At 46.5% G+C, this 17,908-nt stretch overlaps 1 protein-coding gene across 1 annotated transcript in view; it reads left to right on the top strand.

Moving 5' to 3' along the window:
• Positions 1–1,378: 1,378 nt before the first annotated feature.
• LOC143808065 (putative cation-transporting ATPase 13A4) overlaps positions 1,379–17,908 on the top strand; it is a 597,320-nt gene continuing 580,790 nt past the window's right edge. Inside the window, exon 1 of the mRNA XM_077290324.1 lies at positions 1,379–1,530. Coding sequence (XP_077146439.1) covers positions 1,483–1,530 — 48 coding nt within the window. The 5' untranslated portion in view covers positions 1,379–1,482. The remainder of the gene's footprint in view (positions 1,531–17,908) is intronic.

The raw sequence follows: 17,908 nt of genomic DNA, 5'->3' as shown, positions 1-17,908 counted from the left end.
CCCACATACCGGCGCTGGCACGCAGAGCACCGGCGCCGGCCCCCACCCCCACATGCCGGCGCAGAGCCCCGGCGCCGTACCTACATACAGGCGCTGGCACGCAGAGCACCGGCGCCGGCACGTACATACAGACCTCAGCGCCCGCACCTTCATCATCACTGCCTAGCCCCGCCCGCCCCCAGCACAGCCCCGCAGGCAGCCACCAGCCCCGCCCACAGCCCAGTCACTCTTGATGAGTGACTGCTCTGACTGTGCGGCTGGGACACACCTGCTGCTGACGTCACATCAATTTCCAGAGTCTGGAAATTGACGTGACGTCGGCGGAAATAAGCGGCGGCTGCAGCCTGGGGGTCACGTGACCCGGACTCAGCTGCCGCTACAGCGCCGCTCACAGGCAAAAACGGCAACAAAAGGTATTTGCACAATTCATCAGGGGCCCCGGGGGGATACATTGGGGGGTTAATTGAAAGTAGTGGACAACCCCTTTAAGTCACCATCTATAACCATAGTATAATCACTTATATGTTCCATAAGACTGGTATCTACCACTGACCATATGGCGGTAATAACAATGCTGGTCTTTATTTAGAGACTATTTTCAGTAACAGCGCTGTTATCCGTTGAAGTTCTCCTACATCCACTATTAGGGTGTATCACCCAGTTGTAATAATCAAGTTTACCTGGTTAGGGGCCCAATCAGACGTTTTGCCCCCCTGAACCAAAACCCTGGCTAGACTTCTGGAGTGGGGCTGCAGTATACTTTATCAAGGACCATAGGGAGTGCATTATACTTTATGTACTATATGGGACCTGTATTATACTGTATCGAGGACTATCTATCCCCATCATTCTTCCTCAGCAGGTGTAATGAAACTCGGGAACAAGGGTCGAACGACTTTAATATTGTCGATCAAGCTCGTTTAACGGCCTGAACTCAGTGCATGTAAATACAACAGAAATGTTCTGTGTAATGGTGCAATATGTTATCATTTGGGGGCCCACTATAAACTTTTGCCTTATTACTTTCACAATAAAAATGCTTTTGAAAACAATTTCATTGACATCAACAGATCTACAGTAAAATCCAATATCATCTTCTGTGATACCTGGATACGATTTTGCTCATTATTTCTTCCATTGCTTATACAGCAGCCCTTTATTTTTCTATTCTATACCAGTGATAATACTCATATTGCTCCTTGTCACTTGGATCTAGAATCTAAATTCTTAATATATATTGATATGAAAAATCAGAAAATGTAAACTGAAATACATTTTTACTGTGTTACATAAAATCCTAATAATAAATCATTTGAAAGAAATGTTTGTGCCCAACATAAAAAGATCCAATAAGAGTCTGTAGGCAAATCTGGAGGCTGTACTTTCAGGAGACAAACCTTTTGCAGTTTCCAGATCAGAAGGGATTAAGACTTGCCACATTCCCTTACTCAGTTTTGCAGAGTCGTACTGGTACATGAAGGAATGGCAGAAAATCATGCAGTACTTAATGAAGGAGAGGAGAATGAAATGGTGAGTGCTGATGGGGCAAATATAACAACTGATAAAGGTCTGTCATCTGCAAATGAATGTAACCAGTATGTAGTCATTATATACTGTTTATGCTGTGTGTTATGTGTAATAGTGGATGAAAAGAGTTAACAGCTTGTTTGACTATTATTCTTAAATTAGTGATCTTAATTTATTTTGGTTTATATCAATAGCTGGCTGCAATGTATATTGATGGATAAGGTACTAATAAATATTTAGCAAATGTACATTTGTGATTTCTGTTTAACCTGATTTGCTTCACATCTATTAGCCCTACTATATAATTCATTATTATTATTATTATTATTATTATTATTATTATTTTTGAAATTATTCTTTGACTTACAAAAGCTAAAGTGTAACTCTGAATATAAAGTGTCACCACATTTTTACTGTAGTGGAGGTGGAGTGAGATATCTATCTATATAATCATCTAAGGGTCACTTCCGTCTGTTTGTCTGTCACGGTAATCCCGCGTCGCTGATTGGTCGCGGCCGGCGATGCTTATGCAGCCTCAATAGTAAAAAGATCTAATGTTAAAAATAATAAAAAATCATTATATTCTCACCTTCCGGCGCCATTCCCGCTCCTCGTGACGCTCTGGTCCCAAGAATCCATTGCGGCAAGGACCAGAGATGACGAAGCGATCTTGCGAGACCGCTACATCATCACCTGTTATTGCCGCAATGCATTCTTGGGACCGGAGCATCGCTAAACGCCTGGGCTGGATCCGGGGGCCGCTGGAAGGTGAGTATATAACTATTTTAATTCTTTTTTTAACAGGGATATGGTGCCCACATAGCTATATACTACATGGGTTGTGTTAGATACTACGTGGGCTGTGTTATATACTGCATAGGCTGTGCTATATACTGCATGAACTGTGCTATATACTACGTGGGCTGTGTTATATACTATGTGGGCTTTGTTACATACTACATGGGCTGTGTTATATACTACATGGACTGTGTTATATACTACGTGTCTGGGCAATATACTGTGTGGGCTGTGTTATATACTGCGTGGGCTGTACTATATACTACTGTATAGTATTCTAGAATACCCGAAGCGTTAGAATCCGGCCTCCAACTAGTATATATATATATACAGGTCCTTCTCAAAAAATTAGCATATAGTGTTAAATTTCATTATTTACCATAATGTAATGATTACAATTAAACTTTCATATATTATAGATTCATTATCCACCAACTGAAATTTGTCAGGTCTTTTATTGTTTTAATACTGATGATTTTGGCATACAACTCCTGATAACCCAAAAAACCTGTCTCAATAAATTAGCATATCAAGAAAAGGTTCTCTAAACGACCTATTACCCTAATCTTCTGAATCAACTAATTAACTCTAAACACATGCAAAAGATACCTGAGGCTTTTAAAAACTCCCTGCCTGGTTCATTACTCAAAACCCCCATCATGGGTAAGACTAGCGACCTGACAGATGTCAAGAAGGCCATCATTGACACCCTCAAGCAAGAGGGTAAGACCCAGAAAGAAATTTCTCAACAAATAGGCTGTTCCCAGAGTGCTGTATCAAGGCACCTCAATGGTAAGTCTGTTGGAAGGAAACAATGTGGCAGAAAACGCTGTACAACGAGAAGAGGTGACCGGACCCTGAGGAAGATTGTGGAGAAGGACCGATTCCAGACCTTGGGGAACCTGAGGAAGCAGTGGACTGAGTCTGGTGTTGAAACATCAGAGCCACCGTGCACAGGCGTGTGCAGGAAATGGGCTACAGGTGCTGCATTCCCCAGGTAAAGCCACTTTTGAACCATAAACAACGGCAGAAGCGCCTGACCTGGGCTACAGAGAAGCAGCACTGGACTGTTGCTAAGTGGTCCCAAGTACTTTTTTCTGATGAAAGCAAATTTTGCATGTCATTCGGAAATCAAGGTGCCAGAGTCTGGAGGAAGACTGGGGAGAAGGAAATGCCAAAATGCCTGAAGTCCAGTGTCAAGTACCCACAGTCAGTGATGGTGTGGGGTGCCATGTCAGCTGCTGGTGTTGGTCCACTGTGTTTCATCAAGGGCAGGGTCAATGCAGCTAGCTATCAGGAGATTTTGGAGCACTTCATGCTTCCATCGGCTGAAATGCTTTATGGAGATGAAGATTTCATTTTTCAGCACGACCTGGCACCTGCTCACAGTGCCAAAACCACTGGTAAATGGTTTACTGACCATGGTATTACTGTGCTCAATTGGCCTGCCAACTCTCCTGACCTGAACCCCATAGAGAATCTGTGGGATATTGTGAAGAGAAAGTTGAGAGACGCAAGACCCAACACTCTGGATGAGCTTAAGGCCGCTATTGAAGCATCCTGGGCCTCCATAACATCTCAGCAGTGTCACAGGCTGATTGCCTCCATGCCACGCCGCATTGAAGCAGTCATTTCTGCCAAAGGATTCCCAACCAAGTATTGAGTGCATAACTGAAGATTATTATTTGATGTTTTTTTTGTTTGTTATTAAAAAACACTTTTATTTGATTGGCCGGGTGAAATATGCTAATTTATTGAGACAGGTTTTTTGGGTTATCAGGAGTTGTATGCCAAAATCATCAGTATTAAAACAATAAAAGACCTGACAAATTTCAGTTGGTGGATAATGAATCTATAATATATGAAAGTTTAATTGTAATCATTACATTATGGTAAATAATGAAATTTAACACTATATGCTAATTTTTTGAGAAGGACCTGTATATACACTCACCGGCCACTTTATTAGGTACACCATGCTAGTAACGGGTTGGACCCCCTTTTGCCTTCAGAACTGCCTCAATTCTTCGTGGCATAGATTCAACAAGGTGCTGGAAGCATTCCTCAGAGATTTTGGTCCATATTGACATGATGGCATCACACAGTTGCCGCAGATTTGTCGGCTGCACATCCCAAAGATGCTCCATGCAAGGCAGGATGGATCCATGCTTTCATGTCGTTTACGCCAAATTCTGACCCTACCATCCGAATGTCGCAGCAGAAATCGAGACTCATCAGACCAAGCAACGTTTTTCCAATCTTCTACTGTCCAATTTCGATGAGCTTGTACAAATTGTAGCCTCAGTTTCCTGTTCTTAGCTGAAAGGAGTGGTACCCGGTGTGGTCTTCTGCTGCTGTAGCCCATCTGCCTCAAAGTTCGACGCAATGTGCGTTCAGAGATGCTCTTAGGCCTACCTTGGTTGTAACGGGTGGCGATTTGAGTCACTGTTGCCTTTCTATCAGCTCGAACCAGTCTGCCCATTCTCCTCTGACCTCTGGCATCAACAAGGCATTTCCGCCCACAGAACTGCCGCTCACTGGATTTTTTTTCTTTTTCGGACCATTCTCTGTAAACCCTAGAGATGGTTGTGCGTGAAAATCCCAGTAGATCAGCAGTTTCTGAAATACTCAGACCAGCCCTTCTGGCACCAACAACCATGCCACGTTCAAAGGCACTCAAATCACCTTTCTTCCCCATACTGATGCTCGGTTTGAACTGCAGGAGATTGTCTTGACCATGTCTACATGCCTAAATGCACTGAGTTGCCGCCATGTGATTGGCTGATTAGAAATTAAGTGTTAACAAGAAGTTGGACAGGTGTACCTAATAAAGTGGCCAGTGAGTGTATATATATATATATATATATATATATATATATATATATATATATATATATATATATATATATATATATATATATATAATTGTCTAAGGTCCACTTCCATCTGTTTGTTTGTCTGCAATGGAAATCCTGTGTCGCTGATTGGTTGCGCCCGGCTGGCCGCGACCAATCAGCAATATTGGGGCAGGATTTAAACACCACTTCACTTTTTACTATTGATGCTGCCTATGCAGCATCAATGGTAAAAAGATATCATGTTCAAAATAATAAAAAAAAAAATCGTGATATTCTCACCTTCCGGCGTCCCCGACAGCTTTTCCCGCTACATCATCACGGGTTATTGCCACAAAGCATCACTGGGAACGGACCTGGCGGGTGTTATGGCTGGCGGAACCAACCGAGTATATATATATGAGTTGTTTTAGGTGTGTTCACAGCCCAGGGTCCACCGTGCAGGAGAAGAACCCATTGCTAGTAGTTGGCGGCACTATATGGCGGTATAAGCGAACTCTGTTACTTCACAGAGTCGCTGAGAAGGAAAACGCTGTGCCCTGTCAACCTCACAGAGGATCACAGCTAACTAACTGAGTGGGTAGCAGTCAGTGGTCATGCAGTCAGCATAGCACACAATAACTCCTCTCCGGTGGAGCCGGAATTCTAGTGGCTATACGCCAGCCCTGAATTCATACACACAACTCCTCACCGGAGGTGCCGTTATTCTAGGGTCTTATTTCAGCAAACCCTAACCACATGCAAGCATGACCACAATACAGCAAAGCTCAGATATAGGTCGAAAGGCCATGCAAACCTTTTATAGCTGCAGCAGACAAGGACCTTCCTAGTGGTCCAATAGGAGCTGCTACAGGACCTGAGCATGTGACCCCAGACCTCCAATGAGAGGTCTTCCCTTGGGCATGCTCAGAAGGAGAAAAGCAAGACTTAGTCCCAGAAGTGCCTGCTCGCCGCTGACCAGTACTGGCTACAATGGCTGAGCCTGTTAGGGCAGCAGTAACCAAACGCATAGTCTCTGCCTGAGCCAGATGCTGGGACTGATGTCTCTGCTGAGCAGGCTCCACTGCGGCTGGAGAAGAATGGGAGACCACAACGGATGTGGTTCTAGATTCCCCCTGTGCAGCAGCGGAAACTCGAGACCTAACAGCGGGAGCATCGCTAAAGGCCTGGACTTGAACCGGGGGCTGCCGGAAGGTGAGTATATAACTATTTTTTATTATAATTCTTTTTTTAACCGGGATATTGTGGCCACGCTGCTATATACTATGTGGCTGTGTTATATACTTTGTGCGCTGTGTTATATACTGCATGGGATGTGCTACATACTATGTGGGCTGTGCAATATACTACATGGGCTGTGCTATATACTATGTGGGCTGTGCAATATACTATGTGGCCATGCTATATACTACGTGGGCTGTGTTATATACTACGTGGGCTGTGTTATATGCTATTTGGGCAGTGCTATATACTACATGGCTATGCTATATACTGCGCGGCTGTGTTATGTACTATGTGGGCTGTGCTATATACTATGTGGGCTGTGTTATGTACTACGCGGGCTGTGCTACATACTACGTGGGCTGTGTTATATACTATGTCGTCTGTGTTATACACTACGTAGGCAGTGTTATATACTATGTCGCCTGTGTTATATACTACGTGGGCAGTGATATATACGATGTGGGCTGTGTTGTACACTACATGGGCTGTGTTATATGCTGCGTGGGCTGTGCTATATGCTACATGGTTGTGCTATATACTATGTGGGCTGTGCTATATAATACGTGGCTGTGGAATATACTGCATGGCTGTGCTATATACTGCGTTGCTGTGCTATGTACTATGTGGGCTGTGCTATGTGGGCTGTGCTATATACTCCGTGGACTGTGTTATATGGCATGTGGGCTTTGCAATATACTACGTGGCTGTGCAATATACTGCGTGGCTGTGTTATATACTACATGGCTGTGTTATATACTACATGGCTGTGTTATATGCTACGTGGGCTGTGTTATATACTATGTTGCCTGTGTTATATACTATGTGGGCTGTGCCACTACGTGGCTGTGCTATATACTATGTGGGCTGTGCTATATACTATGTGGCTGTGGAATATACAGTGTGGCTGTGCTATATACTACGTGGCTGTGCTATGTACTATGTGGGCTGTGCTATATACTACGTGGACTGTGTTATATGCCATGTGGGCTTTGCAATATACTATGTGGCTGTGCAATATACTACGTGGCTGTGTTATATTAAACGTGGCTGTGTTAAATGCTATGTGGCTGTGCTATATACTACGTGGGCTGTGTTATAAGCTTCGTGGGCTGTGCAATATACTACATGGCTGTGCAATATACTATGTGGGCTGTGTTATATGCTACATGGGCTGTGTTATATGCTTCGTGGGCTGTGCAATATACTATGTGGCTGTGTTATATACTATGTGGGCTTGTTATATGCTACGTGGCTGTGCTATATACTACGTGGCTGTGTTACATACTACCTGGCTGTGCTATATACCATGTGGGCTGTGTTATATGCTATGTGGGCTGTGCAATATACTACGTGGGCTGTGTTATATGCTTCGTGGGCTGTGCAATATACTACGTGGTTGTGCAATATACTATGTGGCTGTGTTATATACTACATGGGGTGTGTTATATGCTACGTGGCTGTGCTATATACTATGTGGCTGTGTTGCATACTACCTGGCTGTGCTATATACTACGTGGGCTGAGTTATATGCTACATGGGCTGTGCAATATACTACGTGCCTGTGCTAAATGCTATGTGGGCTGTGTTATATATTACGTGGCTGTGCTATATTTCTCTGCTGTGTCTGTGCATCATGAATTGTGGTATGTGTTAAAGGGGGGCCCACTGAGACTCTTTTGCCTGGGGCCCTCAAAAACCTGGAGCCGGCCCTGGCTTCACTGATTGGGCATGACCAATCAGCGACAGGTGCAGTCCGGCTGCAAATTGGCACAGGATTTGAACCACGCTTCGCTGATTGGTCACGCCTGGCCGGACGAATCCTGTGTATTCATTGCGTTATTCTTAAATCTTCATAAATAAACTACATACATATTCTACAATACCTGATGCATTAGAATCGGGCCACCATCTAGTCTGCTATATAATTGTCTAATTCTGTATCCCTAATTGAAATCCCACATCGCTGATTGGTCGCGCCAGCGACCAATCAGCGACAGGCGCAGTCATAGTGTGTCTGTCACAGTGCCACATAGTTCAGTCACATTTACTGAACAAGTTCTGTCAGTAACAGTGCCACGTAGTTCAGTCACATTTACTGAACAAGTTCTGTTAGTCACAGTGCCACGTAGTTGTCACGTTTACTGAATAAGTTCTGTGAGTCACAGTGCCATGTAGTTCAGTCGCGTTTACTGAACAAGTTCTGTCAGTCACAGTGCCACATAGTTCACTCACGTATAATGAACAAGTTCTGTCAGTCACAGTGCCACCTAGTTCAGTCACGTTTACTGAACAAGTTCTGTCAGTCACAGTGCCACGTAGTTCAGTCACGATTAGTGTTGAGCGATACCTTCCGATATGCAAAGGTATCGGTATCGGATTGGATCGGCCGATACCGGCAAAATATCAGATCTCGCCGATACCCGATACCAATGCATATCAATGGGACACAAAATATCGGAATGGTTCCCAGGGTCTGAAGGAGAGGAAACTCTCCTTCAGGCCCTGGGATCCATATTCATGTATAAAATAAAGAATAAAAATAAAAAATATTGATATACTCACCCATCCGACGGCCCCGGCTCTCACCGGTCCAAGCATCTGCCTCCGTTCCTAAGAATGCAGGGTGAAGGACCTTCGATGACGTCGCGGCTTGTGATTGGTCGCGTGACCACTCATGTGACCGCTCACGCGACCAATCACAAGCCGCGTCGTCATCGAAGGTCCTTCTCTCCCTGCATTCTTAGGAATGGAGGCACCGCTAAGAGCCAGGGTCCGCCGGAGGGGTGAGTATATCAATATTTTTTATTTTTATTATTTATTTTTTACATGAATATGGATCCCAGGGCCTGAAGGAGAGTCTCCTCTTCTCCAGACCCTGGGAACCATATGCACCGCACACTTCCGATTCCGATTTTCGATATCACAAAAATATCGGAACTCGGTATCGGAATTCCGATACCGCAAGTATCGGCCGATACCCGATACTTTCGGTATCAGAATGCTCAACACTAGTCACAATAACTGAACAAGTTCTGTCAGTCACAGTGCCACACTGTTCAATCATGTTTACTGAACAAGTTCTGTCAGTCCACATATTCCAGAATACCCGATGCGCTAGAATCGGGCCACCATCTAATATATATATATATATATATATATATATATATATATATATATATATATATATATATATATATATACACTCACCGGCCACTTTATTAGGTACACCTGTCCAACTTCTTGTTAACACTTAATTTCTAATCAGCCAATCACATGGCGGCAACTCAGTGCATTTAGGCGTGTAGACATGGTCAAGACAATCACCTGCAGTTCAAACCGAGCATCAGTATGGGGAAGAAAGGTGATTTGAGTGCCTTTGAACGTGGCATGGTTGTTGGTGCCAGAAGGGCTGGTCTGAGTATTTCAGAAACTGCTGATCTACTGGGATTTTCACGCACAACCATCTCTAGGGTTTACAGAGAATGGTCCGAAAAAGAAAAAAAATCCAGTGAGCGGCAGTTCTGTGGGCGGAAATGCCTTGTTGATGCCAGAGGTCAGAGGAGAATGGGCAGACTGGTTCGAGCTGATAGAAAGGCAACAGTGACTCAAATCACCACCCGTTACAACCAAGGTAGGCCTAAGAGCATCTCTGAATGCACAGTGCGTCGAACTTTGAGGCAGATGGGCTACAGCAGCAGAAGACCACACCGGGTACCACTCCTTTCAGCTAAGAACAGGAAACGGAGGCTACAATTTGTACAAGCTCATCGAAATTGGACAGTAGAAGATTGGAAAAACGTTGCTTGGTCTGATGAGTCTCGATTTCTGCTGCGACATTCGGATGGTAGGGTCAGAATTTGGCGTAAACAACATGAAAGCATGGATCCATCCTGCCTTGTATGGAGCATCTTTGGGATGTGCAGCCGACAAATCTGCGGCAACTGTGTGATGCCATCATGTCAATATGGACCAAAATCTCTGAGGAATGCTTTCAGCACCTTGTTGAATCTATGCCACGAAGAATTGAGGCAGTTCTGAAGGAAAAAGGGGGTCCAACCCGTTACTAGCATGGTGTACCTAATAAAGTGGCCGGTGAGTGTATATATATATATATATATATATATATATATATATATATATATACTGTGGGGGTTGCACTCACTCAGCTGCAGCGGGTGACACTCAGGAAACATTAAAAGTTCACAGGGTTTATTGCTCCATAAACCACATAGCAACAGGAACAACAGGTAAACAGTTTTACATCGGACAGATGAATCCTCAATGTCCATAGTAGAGCTCCACTCTCTCTCTCAGACCTGTAGGCACAAAGGCTGTGCTATGTCCAGCACGCAGGCTCTCCAGCCTGAATATGGTCTCTGTGTGCTGTTCAGGACGTCTGTCCCCACTTGGAACCGTCCAACACACAGGCCACTCTGCAGTGTCCAGCCAGGACACATGTAAGTCTGTCCACACTTGCAGACTTCCAAACACTCCCCCCATGTGCCAAACACACCTCCATTAAGTATCCTGAAACCACACCTAGGAACCCATCACATGATTAGACATGTGGTTGTGACATCACCACAGGTCCTTAAACACATATAGATAGGTATGGTTATGCCTCTTACCTAGGGGTGAGGTATATGGGTAGCCAGACCCTCCCATCTCTCATAGCTACCCGTAACGCTGACCCAAGCATACTAAATAATTCCTTATTGCTTTATGTGCATAAAAGAAAACACTCCGGGTTACATCACAGCGACAAGCCTTCTCTGTGACAGATAACTCCCGTCAACTATACAACTTTTAGCCACGCTACAATATATATGTATATATATTATATTATATATATATATACACTTTTTGTTTCTCCAGCGATCAGTCCAATATTAGAGTAAAATATACCTTTCATTTATCGATTAAAAAGTTCCAGATTTCTTCAGTAACAATATTGCATACATTCAATCCCTTATGGACGACATGTTTCAGCAGACACATGTGGTGTCGAAACATGTCGTCCATAAGGGATTGAATGTATTCTACCATTGGACTGATCGCTGGAGAAACAAAAAGTTTTTTCCCTTCACCATGACAGCACCATACTTGAGAGATGGCATCTGCCCCCAGGAACAGGAAACCTGCAGCAGAGATAAAAGAATGGGGTGGCCCCTCTCTCCTCAGTTTGGTTTTCTGTTCCTGCACGTGGATGCCTGTGGCAGATCTCCTACCTCTGGAGGGATCTCCCTCTGATGATGCCGGTCCGGAGGCCGAGGTCCGCAGTGGGTGCAGCCGTACTTGGCGGCATCGCGTGCGGTGCTGTCCAGGTGAAGGGGCTGTTGAGTCAGTGCCTTTTCCTCCTCGCTGGACTCCCCGGCATCTGTGCAGGAGGCTGGTCCGGGGATAAGGGGCGTGTCCCTCACTGACGCTGGTGCCGAAGTGAAGGGTGACGACTTCCGGTTGCATGGGAGTGACGTCACACGCCGAGGGAGCCGGTATGCTGGACACTTCTGGGCGGACGTTTGTTCCAGAGGCGCGCACACTGCTCCTGATATATGAGCAAAGGGAAATGCTGGTCCTACAGCAAGCAATCTGCCTGCTAAGATGACCGAACCAGCGATGGAACCGGACACACCGATGGTGCCTGAGCCCAAAATGTCTGAAGAGGCACAAGCTACCGGGGTATCCGGGGTTGGGGTGAGTGCCTTTGTAAGGCGAACCACACATACTGATACCTTGTACACTGTGTTTTTTAGGGGAAGAAAACCACCTCCAAACATAAATATAGGGCCTGTGCACTATGCAAAGACACACTCCCTAGACTATATAGCAAGGAAATCTGCCAGCCTTGAATTGAAAAAACGGTTGCAGAAGAATCTTCATCCTTATTACAAAATATTAAAATAATTATGTAGCGCCCCCACTGCCGCAGGGCCGAGGGGTACCCGGTACCGGGCCTCTGAGTCTCTGTTCTGGGGTCGTCACGGTGGCTAGACCCGGTCCGTGACCCTGCTGAGGGGCGTACAGTGAATAATAGATATGGATGGAGTAGTGGTGGTGGTGCGGTGCAGTAAATAATTAGGACACCAGGTTGCAGTCTCTTTACCTCTTTACTGAAGATCTCTGGGTCCTCAGTCTGGAATCCGGATAACCAGGCTGCGCAAGTCCGGCCGGTCCAATGGCACCTCCAGAGTTCTCGTTGCAGGTGGAAATCTGTGCCTTCCTGCTAGCGCTATGTGTTGTAGTCCTTCCCTGCAGTGCTTACGGAAAGAACCCCACAACTGTTGTGTCTGTTTCTGATGTTCCCTCACAACTCGATTAGATGATGTTCTGCTAATCCTCCGTCCCTTCCGATGTTCTGGTTGGGACGGCACCCGTATGACGGGTAGGCTCGGAGCTCTTCCGGGACCCTAGAAAAGCCCCTCTCCACAAGTTGCCCCCCAAGACTGCATAGGTGATTTAGATGAGACAGCCCGCCTGTGACTGACTGTCCTGCCGTTGGTTTGAAGTATTGCTTGAAGCTAGATGATTCTATATACTTCCTCGGCGTTCCAGCCACCGGTTGCACGCCTCAGTAGGATGTTGCCTCGATCTTACAGCACGACTCCTACTGGTATTCTCCTATTTGCTTCGATCTCGTTTCTCACTCAGCTCAATATATCTCGCTTCTAATCCTTTCTTTGGGCACCACCGCTATACTGTGCAGGCACGGTCCCGTGACGTTCTTCCTTGTAGCCAAGTCTCCATCAGGGTCCCAAACCTGACAGAGGCCCTACCGAATCCTCCCCTACAACACCCTCTGCCACACGGTGTTGCCTGGTTCCAATCCAGTCAGCTTTCTCTCTAACTTCCTGCCTGACCCCCAGTTTTACCAGTATGTGAGGAGTGGCCTAATGAATAGAACCCTTAGCTCCCCCTGGAGGCCCGACTGTGAAATGTATTGGTGTCTGTGATACCTGGTCAGATGAACTCTTTCAGTGCCATCAGACGTACCATAGCTCCCCTTAGCGGCGGAGCCACAGTACTGCAACGACCAGGACTCTGGGGCGCTGCACTCCCCCCCGGTTAAATCCAGTACTCCGGGACTGGGAAGAAAACAACAATACAGGTTAGCAAAAAGACATACAATTTGTTGAGTGCAATAACAATAAGCATACTTAAACAAAGCTTCCCTTTATGGGAGGTGAGGACACTTGAACGTTACAAACATGGTTAAATATCATAGCAACATGCTATAAATAACTTTCCTTACCCAACCGGGTATTCTACTTAGTACAAATTCTCGAACAATAATTTAACATTGCCTTTAAGGACGTACACTCTGAATCCACTAAAGACCTTCTTATAACCACATTATAAGTAGTGTTGAGCATTCCGATACCGCAAGTATCGGGTATCGGCCGATACTTGCGGGTATCGGAATTCCGATACCGAGATCCGATACTTTTGTGGTATCGGGTATCGGTATCGAAACAACATTAATGTACAAATGTGTAAAATAAAGAATTAAAATAAAAAAATAGGGATATACTCACCCTCTGACGCGCCCTGGACTTTACCGCCGTAACCGGGAGCCTTCTTTGCTTCAAATGCGCGCGTTTTCTTCATTCCGTGACGTCACGGCTTGTGATTGGTCGCCTGCCGCCCATTTTAAAATGCGCGCTTGTCCTGCCTCCCGTGACGTCACGGCTTGTGATTGGTCGCTTCGCGTCGCGACCAATCACAACGCCGGAACGTAATTTTAAAATACTGAAGGACCTAAAATTACGTCACGGCTTGCTGTGATTGGTCGCGCCGCCGCCACATGGGCGGCAGGCGACCAATCACAAGCCGTGACGTCACGGAATGAAGAAAACGCGCGCATTTGAAGCAAAGAAGGCTCCCGGTTATGGCGGTAAAGTCCAGGGCGCGTCAGAGGGTGAGTATATCCCTATATTTTTATTTTAATTCTTTATTTTACACATTTATATGGATCCCAGGGCCTGAAGGAGAGTTTCCTCTCCTTCAGACCCTGGGAACCATCAGGGATACCGTCCGATACATGAGTCCCATTGACTTGTATTGGTATCGGGTATCGGTATCGGATTGGATCCGATACTTTGCCGGTATCGGCCGATACTTTCCGATACCGATACTTTCAAGTATCGGACGGTATCGCTCAACACTAATTATAAGGCAATTTAACTTTTCATTCTCCTTCTTAAAGTCTGCAGGACCGCCTGTCCTAACGGCACCAGACCTTCTGCCTCTCCTTTCTATACAGGACCGCCCCAATCAGCCCGGGCCTTCTGCCTTTTCAACTACTATACACAGTATAGAACATAACATTTTTCTTTCAGTTTGAGGTCACCAAGCCATCTCTATATGGCTCCTAGGAGGACTCACCACTAACCCCTACGGGTTCACTTCCTGTCCTCATTTTCTTGCACGTTATTAAACATTTCCTATTAAGTAAAACATTAAACTTCCTTCACTACTTTTCTTACTAACATGTATGCAGGACACTATGTCTACCCCTACGGGTCTACTGCATCTTTCCAATAATTACTTTATTCCAGAGCACATTATCAACATTTCTTATAATTGTCTAACTGACCACATATAACTCACTATATCAAAACATTATTGCCAGCTAACTGTCTTAAGGCAATACTACTCGTAAGTGCAACATATGAACATCCCCTTTAAGAGGGGCCCAAGTCTTTATGAGGTAGCGCAGTTTTTCCAGCTACCAGTCCGTACACAGTAAGGACTCCGGTGTGGTATCTTCGCAAAGAGTCCTTCTTTTATGTAAAACCAGTAAGGAGCACCTTTAAGAAGGTGCAAACTATTTACAAGAAGTTTGTATCATGCATTGTTCATGATCCAGCAGTTCTTTCAGTGATGAATAAACAGGAAACAAAACAAAAAGCAGAAGAAGGGATCCCGGGTAAACAAAGGGATCCCTTTAAGAATAACCCAGGTCGGGTTTAAAGTAGCAAAAAGCAGGGAAACAAACAGTTAACTATGTACAGTTTCAGGTTTCCGAGGTTTTGTTGGACGGCTTCCAGGGCTGCACCTGGCACTTAACCCTTCTTGGCCTGGGCAAAGTGAGGTCCAGGGTTACACCCAGTGCTGGACAAACGCGGTTAATCCGTCTTTCATGTACAGTTAAATCATGCGCAGCGATGGAGGTCCGCGCAGCTTGAGTATGGGCATTTGCTGCAGCAGAGGTAGCGGCTGCTGCAAGATCAGTCACTAAAACAGAATAAGCAGCTGTGGCACTAGCAGTCACTGGAGTGGTGTCGGTCGTCAGGGCAGGGTCGTCCTTCATACCTGCTTCAGATGCGGTTCCTCCGGTGCCGATCTGCTCCATCTCCGCTGGGGTCTGGAATGCTAGCTGCAGGGCCTTGCGCTGCGGCGTTGTCATCTCTGTTTGCAGCATCTCACTTTCCGGCAGAGCCTTGCTTTCTGGCTTCGGAGAGCTGGAACTTCTTTCTTGCTCCGGACCAGACGAGGCTACCAACAGACGTCTGGCGAGGCTCCCGATGATGGTCTTCTTCCACCCGGCCTCAGTGCTCAGCTGCGTCTGCAGGGGTTGGCGGATCAGCCCGTCCGCTCCGGTCTTCTGGAGGTCAGCGTCAGCTGTGGAGGTCTGGCTGCGATGCCTCTCCGGGTAGCTGGGGGAGTCCTTGGCTCCGACCCCACGCTCCGGCTCCTGACGGCTGGCCATGGCGCCCTCCATGTCGCTGACTTCTTCTTCCTGGTCCTTTTCCCGCTCTCTCCTTCGTGGGCAGTTTCGTTTTCTCGGTCTCCGCCCTCCATTGAGGATCAGGAGGCGGATCTCTGCGGCTGACGGACACGTCCTCACAGTGCAGAAGTATTTAGACTGGGCGGCCATTGTCCTTCGCGCTTTTCAGCTTGTCTACGCCCACTCCACGCCCCTCTTCTTCTCCTGCGCTCTCCTTAGCGCTGTAATGGCGGCGGTTTTGGCGGGAACTTCTGGCGGCAAGTGGCAATACACAGTCCTTGTAATAAAGCACAGTTCAAGCACGATAAATCACAGTTCCAAGGCACACATGACCTGATTCTTCAGGCTTAAGTAGATCCTGTTTGTGACGCCAAGTTGTAGCGCCCCCACTGCCGCAGGGCCGAGGGGTACCCGGTACCGGGCCTCTGAGTCTCTGTTCTGGGGTCGTCACGGTGGCTAGACCCGGTCCGTGACCCTGCTGAGGGGCGTACAGTGAATAATAGATATGGATGGAGTAGTGGTGGTGGTGCGGTGCAGTAAATAACGAGGACACCAGGTTGCAGTCTCTTTACCTCTTTACTGAAGATCTCTGGGTCCTCAGTCTGGAATCCGGATAACCAGGCTGCGCAAGTCCGGCTGGTCCAATGGCACCTCCAGAGTTCTCCTTGCAGGTGGAAATCTGTGCCTTCCTGCTAGCGCTATGTGTTGTAGTCCTTCCCTGCAGTGCTTACGGAAAGTACCCCACAACTGTTGTGTCTGTTTCTGATGTTCCCTCACAACTCGATTAGATGATGTTCTGCTAATCCTCCGTCCCTTCCGATGTTCTGGTTGGGACGGCACCCGTATGACGGGTAGGCTCGGAGCTCTTCCGGGACCCTAGAGTCGCCCCTCTCCACAGGTTGCCCCCCAAGACTGCATAGGTGATTTAGATGAGACAGCCCGCCTGTGACTGACTGTCCTGCCGTTGGTTTGAAGTATTGCTTGAAGCTAGATGATTCTATATACTTCCTCGGCGTTCCGGCCACCGGTTGCACGCCTCAGTAGGATGTTGCCTCGATCTTACAGCACGACTCCTACTGGTATTCTCCTATTTGCTTCGATCTCGTTTCTCACTCAGCACAATATATCTCGCTTCTAATCCTTTCTTTGGGCACCACCGCTATACTGTGCAGGCACGGTCCCGTGACGTTCTTCCTTGTAGCCAAGTCTCCATCAGGGTCCCAAACCTGACAGAGGCCCTACCGAATCCTCCCCTACAACACCCTCTGCCACACGGTGTTGCCTGGTTCCAATCCAGTCAGCTTTCTCTCTAACTTCCTGCCTGACCCCCAGTTTTACCAGTATGTGAGGAGTGGCCTAATGAATAGAACCCTTAGCTCCCCCTGGAGGCCCGACTGTGAAATGTATTGGTGTCTGTGATACCTGGTCAGATGAACTCTTTCAGTGCCATCAGACGTACCATAGCTCCCCTTAGCGGCAGAGCCACAGTACTGCAACGACCAGGACTCTGGGGCGCTGCAATTATACTGGAGGAAGTCAAATCAATGGTTAAGGAGCAGGTGAAACATCATACAGCAAAGGGAGCCCCACCTCCCCCTCCCCCAACAAATGAACAAGGGTCGGACATAGATTCAGGGGATGAACCGGGGGTATTAACCCCCTCTGATGCCTCAGACCAAGACTCCTCGGATGAGGAGTATGGCCACCCTTATTTCAATCAGAAGATATTGGGAAACTCCTCAAACTCATTAGAGCGACTATGGGGGTAGAGACCCCT

This window comes from Ranitomeya variabilis, chromosome 2, assembly GCF_051348905.1.
Source record: "Ranitomeya variabilis isolate aRanVar5 chromosome 2, aRanVar5.hap1, whole genome shotgun sequence".
Classification (NCBI taxonomy): Eukaryota; Metazoa; Chordata; class Amphibia; order Anura; family Dendrobatidae; genus Ranitomeya; species Ranitomeya variabilis.
The sequence above is the reverse complement of the archived record's forward strand: the minus strand, read 5'-3'. Positions and strand labels throughout refer to the sequence as shown.